The 15,814-nt window shown below is 40.4% G+C and overlaps 1 protein-coding gene across 1 annotated transcript in view; it reads left to right on the top strand.

Moving 5' to 3' along the window:
• The first annotated feature begins 340 nt into the window (after positions 1 to 340).
• TGFBR2 (transforming growth factor beta receptor 2) overlaps positions 341 to 15,814 on the top strand; it is a 59,419-nt gene continuing 43,945 nt past the window's right edge. The window contains exon 1 of the mRNA XM_063125028.1: positions 341 to 445. Within this exon, the coding sequence (XP_062981098.1) occupies positions 370 to 445 (76 nt within the window). The 5' untranslated portion in view covers positions 341 to 369. The remainder of the gene's footprint in view (positions 446 to 15,814) is intronic.

The following is a 15,814-nucleotide window of genomic DNA, read 5'->3' as shown; positions in this document are numbered from 1 at the left end:
GGACGGAGGGAGGGCGGGCGGGCCAGAGAAGGAACTACTGTAAGAGTTAAGAAAGTCCTGCCCAGCTGTTTGCGAACTTTTAAGATTTCCTGTTTCCCCTGCAGGCAGGGCTGAGGCGAAGGGGAGTGAGTCACACGCACTCCCAGGAGCAGCCGAGCCGCAGCTGCTCTGGCTGCCTCCGCCGGGGCCTCTTTTCCTCTCTCCCTGTTGGACCCACATTTGCTTCCGAGACACTTTGCCGCCCTCCACGCCACCCCCGCGAACCCCGCCCGCCCGCCTCTCCTCGCCCCAACGAGGAGCACCCCCCACCCCCGGGCCGTCTCCCTTCCTTGCCCTGCCGCTGCCTCAGAGCACCAAACGGGACGTACAATGAGCTGGATTCCTAAGCACGTTTTGTTGTGGACTCTCCTGCACAGCACGGCTCACCCGCTGGTTCGGGGGACAGGTAAAACCGCTCCTTTGCTTTCCTGCCTGGGCAGTGTGTGTGGCTGTTTCTTGAGGGTCGCTTTCTCTCCTCGCCCCCCGCCTCCCGATAATTGCCAAGCTTGGAAATAAACAGCGCTGCAGAAGGATAGCAGAAACTTTAGAGATGGCAACGTTCTCTCCCCCGTCCCATTCGCACTCCTAGGTGTGTGTGTTTTTAATAATAACTTAACTTTTCCTTTGGTTTTCTCTCTCCCTCCCTCCCCTCTCTCTCACATCTCCCTCTTTTGAATGCTGAGGAATAGCGTGACCAAAAATCTTAAACAGGATGAGATAACTTTGGAATTTACACGTCCCAGGAAGGTGGTTCAGAAGTTTGAATCCTGGCCTTGGGTTATCTCTCAAGGAGCCGAAGCCTTGTCTTCTAGTTACTGCGCCTGACCTGGCCCGGGAGGAGTTGCTCTTTGGAAATTAGTGCCTAGTTGAGCGTGGCTTGGAAAGTGGATGACAGCTGGGAAGAGGGTGTATTGTGCCCTAGAATAGGGGAACTGTATCATGTGCTCAAGTTTTCTGAATCAACTCCCCTCCGGCTGCTGCAAAGTAAGGGATCCACATTTCAAAGCTCAGTTCCCTTAATTTTGGGAACGTAACACAGTGATCCAAAACATAAGAACTCTTCTTTTAGAAATCATGAGTAAAGGAGTGCTGCATAATTAATTTTCGGTAGCATGCTTTTGGGGGGTGGGGTGGGGGGGGGTGGGAGTGAATGCACATGGCACTTGCTTCTTCAGTTGCGATAAAGCTACTTGCAGGTAAAAGCATCTGGTGACAGGAATGTTGAAAATCGTAAGGTGGTAAACACAGTTTTAAAAACAGTGGTGCTCAGCACACATTGATGGATGGATGATGCCTGGTTTCAAGTTGTCTCACAATTGCCGGTGTTCTTCGTTTTGCTTTCTGATCTGTTCATGGGTGGATCTCTGCATTCATTTAATACACTTCAGTGCAAGAGTATTTTAAAGAGAAGACTGATGTGCAAAGCATTTTTTTAAAAAATGTACTGGTTGTGGGTACCAATGCTGTGAAGTAGTGTTATAATTTGAGGAATTATGTTCCCTTAAAGTTAATGCACACTGTACCTGGTTTCACCAATAGTGAGAGTGAGCCGAGGAATATAATTTTTGCTTATTGTGGACTTTTGGATGTATGTGCAATCTGTTTTGTAGATAGGACCAAAATTGTGCTAAGGGCTTTAGGCACAATTTAAAAAATAGGCCACTAAAGAAGAACATAAGAAGAGCCCTGCTGGATCAGGCCAAGGCTCCATCTAGTCCACCATTCTGTTTACCAACAACTACATTCATATTAATTCCTGGTTACCTACACTTTCCCTCACTTCTTCCACTGTTTCCCCATAGTAGAAATTGTAAGCTCTGAGGGGCAGGGACTTGTCATTTTGCTTGTGTTAATTTTGCAAAGTACCATTTTTGTTGATGGTACTATATAAATGCTGCTGTTGTTGGATTTAGTACAACTACTTTCCTGTGTAAAATTATTTTCATTTATAAAGAAAATGAACCCGTAATAATGCACATACAACAGTGATGGTTTTGTATTGTCTGCGAAGTGATGGTTAACAAAACTAAAACACAATGCTAGAAGAAAAAACTCTAAAGAGTATGCATTTTTACATCCAAATAACTACCTATAGTGGTATTAAACAATAATCTGTAGAGTGTTGCTAATTGTTTTAGTGCCTTATTGCAGAAAACAAATTTGGCCTAGAGATCATAGTTATATGGTATTTGTACCACTTAAATCTTGATCCTGTAAGTTTCTACATAATTGAGTAATATGCAAAATGTTTGTCAAGTCAGTGTGTGGGCTTTAACCTTAAAGGTTAAAGGTACTTGCAGCTGGTTCATATGATGGTGAGATATTCACGCAATGCAATATATATATAATGTATCACAGGAAGGTATGCACATATTGCTTATCTTGGTGCAACTCTTTATGGAGTAAGTCTTTATGGAGTAAGTTATCAGTCTTTGCAAGTTATAGAAAAGAGGCAACAGAGAGCAAGATCTACAGGATCATGCGCTTCTTCTTGTTGACGATGATGCATGCATCCTGGAAACTCTTCTAGTCCTCCTTCCCACTGTGGCTCCACGTGAATCTAGCAAAAATTGTTCCTGAAAGTCAAGAGAGCCTCTTGAGCAGGATTCAACCCAGCAGTAGCACTTTCTGTTCATACACAAGGCTGTTTGGGTCTTGGCCAGTGTTCTGGCCAGTGTGTCTGAGAGCTAGGATTATTAAGCATGATAATGATAATCTCACTTGGCTTTCTCCCTGGGTTTATTTACAGCAATATCTCTTAGGCCGAATAGGTTTCAATATGACTTGAACAAAAGGAAAGAACTTAATGTATACTTGGCAGGTCTATTTCTCATTCTCAGCTCCTTCTAGTTTTATTTCTTTATATCTTAATTTTAAATTAAATGATGTCTACACAAAATAGGACACTTTAAGCAGTTGTGGTAGGATGTTGTTGTTTTTAAGGAAAGCAATCACTATTTTAGCTATTTTGAGAAGTGTGTGCTGCAACTGTTTTGCAAACAATGCTTATTATAATTCTGCTATGATTATAATACCTAACTATAGATGTTAAGCTTATAGACTGACATGACAAACCTTATCTAATTTTGAAAAGATATTCTGTGTCATAAACTATTTCTAAATGAAAAGCTTTTACTTGGAATATTAAATAACATGGGCCCAAGGAAACAAAATTAAATGGGTAAAACTCCCCTCCCCAAGTAATCTTTCAAATTTCATTGTTGCAACATTTGTAAGGCAGTATGACAGTTACAGATACATTCATACGGGGAATAACATGTTTTCCTATATAGACTGAGGCCTGTGTAAAAGTTCTTCAATCCACAGTTTTGCAGCACACCAGTGCTTGATTTTTATAAATTCAAATAATGGTGTAATCCCTCAACCCAGTTAAAAGCATTAAATGCACACTGGATCTTCACTGGAATCTTTTGCCATTCCATAGTTTCTACTACGTTTATCAGTTTTCATTCTGGGATGACAACGCCCAGCAACCTTCATGTAAGGATTTTCTTTAAAAGAACAAACACCGCCTAACAACAGAGGCTGTGGGTGGTGAGAGATAGCCATAGTAGGAGGGAGGGAATTTGGAAATTGCTCAAGCTCTGACCTGTTTGTGGGTGTATGAATCATTTTTTTCTCCTGTCATCCTTTTTCTTACAGAACTCAGACCTTATCAGACCCAGAAAATTATATTGGTATGGCTATGCATTGCCAAGGTTCCATTGGCAAATTCACAGTACAGCTGGGACTCCTACCTACACACACGTGCTTGCCCTCCTGTTGTTTCCTTTGATAATTAAATGGCATTGACTTTACCTCTGTGGCTACATTCACATGTCATGCTAGGTGAACAATGGTTTAATGTGACATGTGTCAGTAGGGATGAGCTTCAAGAGGAGTTTGGAAGCTTTTGCTTTCCCTTAACTGTGGTTTGCTGTATTATCTGGAGTGACAATTGTGGTTAGCTGTGGTTAACTATGGTTAGTTTAAAATTAGACAACTTCATATTGTGGTTTCAGATACTGGCTTGTTTAAAGTAACCCTAGTTAATGATAACCACCTTTCCTGTTTTGGACAGCACAGAAAGTTGTGGTTGAACTAAAAGTGGAACTGAAATTTTCCAAACTTTTTCTCTTAGCTATGTGAGAGGAGAAGGAAGGGGGAAGTCCAAGATGTGATGTGGATCATTCCTGCTCATGCACCTCACGCTAACCTCTGGTTAGAGCATGATGTGCAAATGCACTCTATATATTAAATCATATGTACACACACAACATACTGAATTTGATACATTTGTCTGCAATGGGAGGAAGGCAACTTCTGGCTGTCTAGATATTTGGGCCTACAGATGCCATAATCTCTCACCATTTGCTATAAGAGCAATGCTGTTTTCAGACATATGTGAGCTCTTACCAATTTTTGTGAAATGATGAGATTCTAGTAATCTAAGCTCTAATGAACATAAACTGATACAAGATTACACAGACCTAACTCTTCAGAGCCAAATGTTTTTTTGGTGAGCAGAGGAAGGTTTGTTTATTTATTTATTTATTACATTTTTATACTGCCCAATAGCCGAAGCTCTCTGGGCGGTTCACAAAAATTAAAACCATAATAAAACAACCAACAGGTTAAAAGCATAAATACAAAATACAGTATAAAAAGCACAACCAGGATAAAACCACACAGCAAAATTGATATAAGGTTAAAATACAGAGTTAAAACAGTAAAATTTAAGATTAAGTGTTAAAATACTGAGAGAATAAAAAGGTCTTCAGCTGGCGACGAAAGGAGTACAGTTTAGGCGCCAGGCGGACCTCTCTGGGGCGCTCATTCCACAACCGGGGTGCCACAGTGGAGAAAGCCCTCCTCCTAGTAGCCACCTGCCTCACTTCCTTTGGCAGGGGCTCACGGAGAAGGGCCCCTGTAGATGATCTTAAGGTCCGGGCAGGTACATATTTATTTATTTATTTTATTACATTTATATACCGCCCCCCAGCCGAAGCTCTCTGGGCAGTTTACAACAATTAAAAATAGTAAACATTAAAAGTACACTTTTTTTAAAAAAAAAACATAAAAACAGTATAAAAACAACAACAGTATCCATTTAAAACAACAATTCTGGGGTCCATTAAAAACAAACTTAACGTTATTAAATGCTGCTTAAAATGCCTGGTGCCAGGCGAGCCTTATTGGGAAGATCATTCCACAGTCGAGGGGCAACCACTGAGAAGGCCCTCTCCCTTGTTGCCATCCTCCGAGCTTCCCTCGGAGTAGGCACTCGGAGGAGGACCTTAGATGTTGAGCGCAGTGTACGGGTAGGTTCATGTCAGGAGAGGCGTTCCATCAGGTATTGTGGTGGGAGGAGGCATTCCTTCAAATAACCTGGCCCCAAACCGTTTAGGTTCTTTTTCCTGTATGTAGATAGTATATATAGCATAAGGAATATCTTAGAAGTGCATCTTTTTATTAATCATTCTTTGAAACTACGCAGCTATAGAAAAGAGCTTTCTGCAGGTTTTAAAAGCACTATGGCAAGGATGCAGTTTGCCCAATTAATGTCATATGACATGTATAATATAGTACAATGGTTTCAAAATGCTGAGAAACGGGCTTTGATCTTTTCAAGAAAAGAATAACTTCTGGATTTGTGTTTTGTCAGCCAGGTATGTGCCATTGTCTTCCTTTTTTCTCCTTGGAAGTATTACATTTTTCTTCTTCTTGGAATGTATTGCAGTATACTTTGGAGAACCAAATTATGTCAGCCTTGAAAAAAACTGTCTTGTTGGGTGTAATCCTAAACACACTTAAAAGGCAGTAAGCCCCACTGAACACAGTGAGACTTGTTTCTGAATAAACATGCATAGGATTGCACTGCAAGTAGTATGTGCTTTGACTGACGTTGAGGAGTGGGTGCAATGGGACTCTTTCATAGGCAAGACAGCTGGCAGTAACAACTTTTTCCTGGCTTTTATCCCTGCGTAACCTCAGTTAGATAAAAACAAACCACTGTTTCTCCCCCTACCAACACACCGTTAATGGAAGATTACTGGTAGCATTTTCGTAATATATGAAATATCCAATGTACACCACATGGTGTTTGTAAGGGGGGGATGGTTGGATGTAATGTAAAAATGCTTCTGGTATCCATTCAACACAGGAGGTTAAATCCTCAAAAGAAAGTATGCACTGTGTAGTTTTGATTTTTTAAAAAAAGGGAGTTTGCAATTGAAAAAAGGGATCAGCAACTGAGTATTACTAGCTTGGGTTTGAAACTGAGGACACAGCTTTGGGTGATCTGCAATAGGAGTACTTCTTTGCCTTCCCTTATGCTTGGTTTATGTAATTGTAAATAGGTCTTACTAAAATATCTCAAGTCTTCACAGTGTGCTCATCCAAAGGAAACAAGCTGTAGTAGTGCCACATATGGAACATCTCACTGCTTGGAGCATATGGGGTGTGTAACAATATTTATAAATGCAAAAAATCAACTGTGTGTGATCTGTGGTGTGATGGCAAGAGCTACCTGGCTTGAGACATCAAAAAGCTTACTTTACTTGCCTGCCTTGCATCTACAAATCCTAATAGCTACTGAGACTTGTCAGAATATCTCCAATATAGGCCCATCCCATTAACTCAACCCTACTCCCAATACTCCTAGGAAATCTAGGGACCAAACTACAGCATTACTTTAATTGATGTTTGCAGTTGTGATATTATTATTATTTTTTAAAAATGTAAATAACTGCTAGGAGCATCCATAGAGGTCAGGACTGTGTGGGAAGGGGAGGTTGATCTTCTTTCTGTATGGTCTCGATGAAAATGGCCCCCTCCATGTGTCCTTCTGTCCCAATCCTGATTGATCTCCCCAGCAGGAGGGGAATTTATTGAACTGCAAATAATGTGGTCTATGACATGTAGTTTGGCACTTGGGAAACATTCTGAGAACTTGCTAAAGGTTTTTCTGTTTGGGAAACAGGAGGATAGGAACTGAACTGCCCCCTTTTTCCTGCTCATGAAACCTAACCTAATTTTTGTAAACTGCCCAGAGAGCTTTGGCTATGGGGTGGTATATAAATGAAATAAATAAATAAGTGGAATGCCGCCGCCCCTTTATGTAGACTACATTCCTTGGAGAAAAGACTTGAAGTGAGTGGGATGAGGAATAGGAGGGGTTATATGTACGGGTTTTCCCAGAGAGATATATGCAACATTGAGCTAGTGGGAGTATTGTGGCAAGTGGAAGTATTTTATTTAGTATTATTGTGGTATGTGGGAAGCGGAATGGTAAAGAGAGTGCAGTATTTTATTTATTTGGGTATTTGTAAATGGGCTTTCATCAAATGATATCAAGGCAATGAACAATAAATATGTAATAAAAGCAATAAAATACAACCACAACACAACAAAAGGCAGTACAAAAAACAAACTTAAAATGTTTGAACAAACAAATGCTTGACCTGGTGCTGAAATGATAGCAAGGTCAGCACCAGTTCCAGTGGAGGATATTTCTCAAATGGGGTCCCTAGCTGTCACATAGTTAAGGGGAAAGCATGTTGAAAATAGTCTCTCCTGCAGATCTCAAGATTTTGGTAGTCAGGTGTAACGAGAGGTGTTCCTTTAGATATTTGACTCCCAAGCTATCTAGGGCTTTAAAGGTAAGCATCAGCACCCTGAGTATAGCTGTACCACTAAGGAGCATATATTGCAATACATCATGTTGTGGGTGAATTTGTTTTGGAAGGGGTGGGTGGGTGTGGTCCTCCATTTTATGTTCAGGTGAGATCAATTAAGGCAATAATCTAAAGTAAAATGGAGGACCATTTCCATTGCTTCTTTTAGAGTGACAATTTATAGAAGGTGGTACTATAACACTGAGTATGCTAATGCAAATGAGTGAAAGTCAGCAAGGATAGACCAAAAGCTGCTTGTAATTGCTGACCACAACTGCAGGAAACTGTATGCCAGCACTAGGCAGCTCTTAGGGTTCATTTTCATGTTATTTTTGACATGGTGAAGTTACCACAAGGTAATATTAGTTCCTCAGTTTAATGTGAATATTTTATTTGAACACATCTTCATGTAATGTTAAGGGACTGTTTACCCCATCAGAGTAAACCTATGAGGTTCAGGGGCATGAAAATTAATCCATTCACAAAACTTGAAGTTGCAGTCAAAGGAAATATTCACCACATTGGAATGGTTGGTTAAAATCACCTCCTGCTGATTTTACCATGTCAAAAAGTAATGTGAGAACAGTAGGCCATAAAATAGTCAATTTCCAGACTTTATATATTTATGCTCTAGATCCATTCTCTTCTTAATCTGCATCACTTCACAAAATCTACTTGCATCTGTGCACTATTGAAAGGGTTCTGCTATGAATAGTTTGCTATGTGTGTTAAAGGATGAGGAAATCTTTTACCTAGATTTCTTCCCTGATCAATACTTGCAGCATTTTTATTTTAGAGATCCTTATTTTATATTTCATTGTAGGATACATGGCAGCAGACAGTAGAATCATAGAATCATAGAGTTGGAAGGGACCTAACAAGGCCATCAAGTCCAACCTCCTGGCTCAATGCAGGAATCAATGTACATGGGGTTCTGTGGGAGTCACCCTTCCAGAAACTGACCAGGCCTAGACCAGCTTAGCTTCATCAACGTTGCAGCATCCCATGCCATCACACCAGATAAGCTGGTGTTTAAAAAGTTAACCAACTCTCTAAATTTGCAGCAAGAAAAAAAGGGAAACTGACATTAAATATTTCTACAATGAGTCTAGACTGGAGTATCACAACTCTTTATTTATTGAAAGTATTTTTTTTTATCTTGCTTCTTAATGAAAAAAAAAAAGTCTGCTGGAGTGGCTTACAATCATCAGTAAAACAAGGCAGTCCTTGCCCAAAGGCTTGCAGTCTAAAAAGAGATGATACACAAGGAAAAAATGATGGGAGGGAAGAGGAAACCTTTAAGTAGACTTTCATCAGGGCTAGTGGATCGGCCCTGCTCACCCTTTCGTCACTGGATAGGGTAGGCCAACTGGAGCAAGCCTTGATGTTCCCTTTGCCTGCTTTTATCTCCCTCACTACTTCTTTCCCACAGGGTAGTTGATGTCAGTTAGCTCTGTTTAGCGTGCATGCATGTGTCAGTCTAACTGATGTTTTCTTTGCCTGATCCTGCTTCGCTCACTCCTCTTCCTTTCCCCAGTGGTATGATCTTAAAGGAGATGAGGGGGTCTCTGTCTCTCTTTTTAGAAAGGCATCACCTAAAAAGCCTTGGTGTTGTGTGTTTTTAAAAAACCAGTTCTTAAAATTTGTGTGTCATGAATTACTAGTGTAATTATAAATGGATGGTTTTTGAAATAAATAGCCCTAAGATCAGGTCTTAAGTTCCTATTTGGTTGCAAGGTTTGCATTTTGACATAACGTGCAGCACTTTGCTCAGTTTTCAGTTACTTGAAAATATCTCTCAATGGATGTTGAGTGTTGTTGTTTTAAAAAAGAAACATAGGAAAATATGATATGCTGTAATAGTGCTTTTCTCAAGTTGTCTAGTCTTTTAAATATGTGTTAGTGGACAGAAATTGACATAGGTTTCCACTTTGAGGGTGTTTTTATAGTTGCGAAGCCTAGTAATTTTGCCTTTGCCTGTGATAGAGCTATGAATTAGCACAGGGTAGCTAATTACACAGGGCAGAGAGCAGAATCTTCTTGGGGTAATACTATGTGAGCCCATGAGAAGTTAAAATCTGATGACAGCTTCCCAAATACTTGTGAGTAGATTTGTCACTACTTGCAGAATAGCAGCATATGTTTGTGCTTTTAAATGCCTAGGAATTGTAATTGCCTAACAAGCAGAAAGATATTGAAGCTTGCCTTTGCAACATATGGCTTAGAGGCCTGCATGGTGTGCCGTTTGTTGTGGCCATCAGGTGTGCCATGAACCACCTATTCTGGAAATACGAAAGAGGAGGTGAGATTTTAAAAAAAGGAAGGAAAGAGGGGGGAAAGACGGCATGTGTCTTCTGAAGACCAAATTACACATGTATACTTCTCAAGGCATTAAGGCATTATATACCACAAAACACCATTTTTGATCTTATAATATTTATTTATTACATTTCTATACCACCCAATAGCAAAAGATCTCTAATGATAGCCAGGAGTGTGACAGTCTTTGGCTGGCTGAGGTAGCCAATTAAAATGTTGATTTCCAGGACTTTGCCTACCCGCCCTGGCCTTACTCTGCACTTCTGAAGTTCAGTGCAAGATCAGGGACAATTACCTGCTCTATTCTCCAAGTCCAAGCATTCTCACCCTTCCTGTCAAGCTCAGAGCTGGGAAATGGAATAGGGATGCTATGCTTTCCTACTCCCAGGCACCCTCTGCATCTTCAAATTCAAGAGTAGGGCCTGGGCATGTTCCTGTGCTGTGATCAGAGGTGCTCCATGTGCTGTGGAAGTGCAGTATAAAAAGGACAAGTGCCAGCATCCCTGCCCTTGTGCTGTACTGCTAAAACCGTATGAACATCTCTGAAATAAAATGTGATTGCTGAGACTATGGCCATGAGTATACCAGGCCTATATCCCGGGATCATCCCTGTACATCCAAATGACACACAGGGGATCCTGGGAGCTGGCAAGGATGACCCCTCCATTTGCCTGGGATATATCTCCACCTGCCTTTCCAGTCCAAAACTTGTGGCTTGTGCTGATCATGTTGCAATCTGGGGGTACTTCTTGGACCACCTGAGAAGCACAGCACAAGATGATACCTTGCCTCCTGCCCCACTCAAAGGTGGAGGGAAGGATGAGACCCATCACACTTTGCAGACACACACCACATGCAAGTGGAATCGTGAGCATTGGAAACGGAGCCAGTTCCTTTAAGCAACTCTTTTGAACACTTAGACCTCTTTGGTCATCGTTGTAGAGGAACTGTCTTGTGAGTAATCTACAATTTTCCTTCCCCGATCATATGCCTAGTGAGTAAATGGAGTTATCTACCTGGAACCTTCCCCAAACACTACATTTAAGTAATTTAAAATATAAACAGAAAGGCTTTGCAATATTTCAGAAGAAAAACTCAGTTTCCTGTGTTTGGTAACATCTTAGTTTATGCCAAAGGCAAGCATTCCACAGGAAGAAGGACATTTTTAAAAAAATTCATATGCAATACCTTGTATGCCACAAATATCTGAAATATCCTTTCAAGGGGCTTGTTAGCAGCATAGCTTAACTGTTTGTTATTCTAGAGGATAGAGTTTAAATTTGATCTGCAGTTACAACTTGGGCTAGTAAGCAATATGTGCTTAGTCATTTTAGGGTGGTGCTAGGCCTTTTGTTTGTTTGTTTAGCATCAGACTTTTATCTAGTATAGAATATATATAGTGAGAGCCTTCAGGTTTTTGAGCACTTACAGTACAAATAGGGGAGGTTCTAGTTGCAAGGGTCTTTACACTGGCTGCAAATTGGCAGATACACTCTATGGCAGACTACTGATCAGAGAGTCTGTTGTCCCAGTTCATCCTCTCAAATTCCAAGGCCTTTTCTTGACAGCCATAGTTATTGTTAATATCACCCTCCAGGAAGCTTTAATTATACTCTCCTTGGAGCACTTCTCTACCATGCTGACATAAGCCAGGAGACAGATATCACATCTGTGATATTCCACTTCTGTGCTATCGGCAGTTGCGTGTCTGATAAAACAAAACTGTTGCTCAACAAACCACATTAAAAAAGAAATAAAACTCCCCCATGCAGCACTACAGTATATATCAAAGCATAGGGATTAGATCAGTGAGGACCATAGAGGACCACTGTGTTTCCTTATAACATATGGAAGGAATGAGGAGAAAACACGTAAGCCCTATTGTGTTTTTAATTTAAAGGCTTGTGTGTTTTCTGAAATTCCAGAATGTTTTGTTTACCTAGGAATGTTATGAATAAACTTTGCATACTTATGACTCATTGGCTGCTTTCGCACATTACTCTAAGCCATTAATTATGCCTTAATTAACCAGAATGTGAACAAGCTACATGCTGATTCAGGCAGCCCATTTTATTTAGTTATTTTTTTTATTTGTACCCCACCTTTCTATCTAGAAAATGGCACCCAACAGGCAACTTGCAACCACAGAGAAATAAAAACTTGATTAAAACAGTAATAAAACAAATACAAGAACAACAGAATAAAAACAGTACACCGCCCAGCTTACACACCAAAGGCCTGTTTGAATAAAAATGTTTTTGCCTGCCAGTGGAAGGACAGCAGAGATGAAATGACCTAACCTCCTTTGGCATGCAATTCCCCTGCTTGGGAGCAGCCACCAAGAAGTCCCTCTCTCACCACCACCAAACGCTGAAGGTGGCAGTACTGAAAGAAAGATGGAAACTGCTTAATAATAATTGGGCATTTATAAAATACTGCTTTTTAGTATTTAATGCACTTATTTATTTCATTTCATTTCTATACTGCCCAATAGCCTAAGATTTCTGGGCAGTTCACAAAAATTGAAACCACAGGGTATAGCATAAATGATAAAGTATGGAACCTTAAAACCACAATATAAAACTACAACTATTTAAAACCACCTAGGGACATTTGCAGCTGCCCTATATTGAGTTGGGCCATCTAGCCTAGTATTGTCAATAATAACTGGAAGCATCTCTTCAGGATTTCAGGCAGGAGGTTTTCCTGCCCTACCAGGGCATGTTGAGAATGGACCCTTGGACCTTCCTCATGCAAAGCATGTGCTCTTCCACTGAGCTACAGACTCTGACTACCTTGCACACCTTATTTTCTTGTAATCCTTACAACAACACAGTAAGGTGAGTCAGAATTAGCATTTCTGTATTGCAGATGTGGCTGAGCCTTAGAAACCGTGTCTGTCCTATGGCCACTTGGTGCACTCATAGCAGAGATGTGATTTGAACTGTAAGCACAGTTATCTGGACAAGCCTATTGTTCCCTGCCTCAATCCAGAGGAAGAGGCGGGTAAGAAATAGATGATGATGATGATGATGATGATGATGATGATGATGATGATGATGATGATGTACAGCCAGTATACATATAGCTCCTGTTCACACAACCTGTGGAACTCAGTAGGGTGTTGTGTTGATTTGTGAGCTGCTCATGTACTGCACACCTTCATATGATTGCTTCACTGAGGGTACAAAGCCCACTTAGTACAGTATTTCAAACACTGGCATACTAAAATGTTAGAACAGCAGCAAAAAGAACATGGCTGAAGAAAAGAGAGCAATGTGTATGTAGGGTTTTGATAGTGGTTTCATGTTCAAGATAAGATCTCTATTAAACTGAATCTCCATTAATCTGAAAAAGGATTTGGCCCTCCAGATCTTCTTATGCTGCCCTTGCTGAAGAGCTTGAAGCAAAAGAAGTTTAATAGCATAAACAGTGACTTGGTGGTACATATGTTGGATTTTCAGGGGGCAAAGGCCATAAGATAGAGAGAGAAAATTTGTTCCAAACTTGAGAAACAACTGGAAAAAAAATAGATTAGGGGCTGGAGGTTGTACCTTATATTTGCATCTTAATTGCATATGATGATGATTTTTTCCCAAGACTAGACTGGAGCTGGGGGTGGGGGGGGTGTGCTGCCTCTGAAACAGATACAAATGTAAGCAGGGCTGCTCTTCCTAATTCTGGGTAAAAGAAGAAAAGTTACTTAACACATGTTTTAATGGAAAGCCTATACTTGAATAAATAGCAATACTTTGAAGGTATGAGTATAAATAGCCATCTGTGTGGAAGTCAGTCTAGATTTAAATATTACAGCTGTAAACTTCTGCAGACATAACATGATCACAGAAGAAATAAAATACCATTATTCCTTGACAGAGGCTGCAAAAAGTAGTAAACGAACCCTCAGCATGGACCTACACATCTGGAACCCAGGTTTTCCAGAGATTGTTCAAGTTTTAAGCAGCACACTTGTTGTGTGTTGTGTTTAAATAATGCTAAGTTTTAACTCTAAAACATATTGAGAATCAAGTGTTTGGTGGCCCGTATGTCAAGCATTTCCTGCATCATTCACATAGAAAATGAACTATGAATACATAATTCTGGGTTGATCTCCTGAGACACACTTCTGCGTAACTGGAGGTTTTTTCTCTTTGTGTTTTGTCAACTTTATCTTCTTGTGGGCATCTAGAAAAGGAAACTGATATGCTAATGGCTGATTCACATAAGCATTGGGCACATTAAGCCTTTGAAATTCCTTGTGCATGTGATGACTTCCTGTTCGTGTCCCAAAATAGAATATTTATGCCAAATAGAAAAATTATGAGAAAGTAGGTCTCCTTCCTGGAGGTGGGTCTTGTGTTTGGTCTCTTCCCTCTATCAGTTGGATATGGGGGCAGGGGCTGTTACTGGCTGTGTGAGAACATGGAGGTATGTAGCGCCTAGCCACTGCAGGAGAGTGAGTTTAGATTTTTACTGGAGTTTTGGGGACTGAATCTTTTTGGTGTGAGGGGATAAGATGTGTGCAGGTTTTGAGGTGAGAGAAGATGAGTTTGCTATGTGTACTTACTGTGATGGTATTTATATCTGTTGCATTGTTTTTATTGTAGAAGAATGTACTATACCTGCCATGCCTTATTAAATAATCTCGGTCTAAACTGTTGGACTTGGCAAAATCTATTTCATTGAGTTAGTACCCCCATCCCCAAAAGAACACTGGCTTCAGATTTCAGTCTGTTAAACCTTGTCAAGCATGATCTGAGATAACAAAAAAAAAAGTTGCTCGAGGCAATGAAAGATACATTTTCTTATACCCACCTCTGATACTATTAAATGTTGCAAGCTATAATGCAAGCTATTGTGCAGGCTCATACCCTCCAACTCTATCTATTAATTAACTCTGTTACTTATTTTCTCCCTGCGTGTATTAGATAGGTTGCAGATACTCACTCTGTAAGCAGTATGAGGCTTATCAATGCCTATTTCACCTATAATGGATCACCTTGTTGAGAACACCCTTTGTATCTTAGTGAGTAGGTGTTATTTTTGGAAAAGAAATAGATGGATGCCAATAGCCAGGATTATATAGCCACAACTTTATTAAAGGAATATGGCATAACACACTAGCTTTTAAGAGCAGTGTGGATGACATGGATATAACCCTTCCTGTTGTGATACCCAGGCAGCAGGAGTGTTGCTAGGACTCAGTCCGTGGTGCCCTGGCCTCAGATCTATTTCCAAGAATGTCTATTTGTGCCAGGTGAAGTTTTTTCTAAACTTCATTTCCAGGAAGTGGGAGGGTGGGATTTCAGGGCGGGATCACAGCTGAAGTGGGAAGGATTAATCCTCCCCTCTCCTTGTGTTGCAAAATCCTCATAATCAATCCCCTTAAATTTGACAGTGGAGGTTAAAGCAGGGAACCAGAAATATAACACAATTTGAAACAATACTAATAAACATGGACGAAAAAGAAAAGAGACTGGTATTGAGACTATATTCACTACTAATCTCAAAAGATATGGGATCACAGCAACTTCTTTGTAAGATTTGGGAAACAGATTGGAATTTGCAAATAGAAGAAGCACAATGGTCTGCTTTGTGGGGTAAATTTCCATATAGGGCCTCCTCAGCATACTGTAAAGAGATATCCATAAAGTTAATACAAAAAATGGTATCTAATTCCAGTAAGGCTAGTCCGCATGGATAAGAGCTAATCACCATTCTGCTGGGGGAAGTGTGGATTGGTTGGTTCATTTCAATACATGTGGGAATGTGCAGGAGTT

This window comes from Elgaria multicarinata, chromosome 1, assembly GCF_023053635.1.
Source record: "Elgaria multicarinata webbii isolate HBS135686 ecotype San Diego chromosome 1, rElgMul1.1.pri, whole genome shotgun sequence".
Taxonomy (NCBI): Eukaryota; Metazoa; Chordata; class Lepidosauria; order Squamata; family Anguidae; genus Elgaria; species Elgaria multicarinata.
This window is presented reverse-complemented; position numbering and strand designations above follow the sequence as displayed.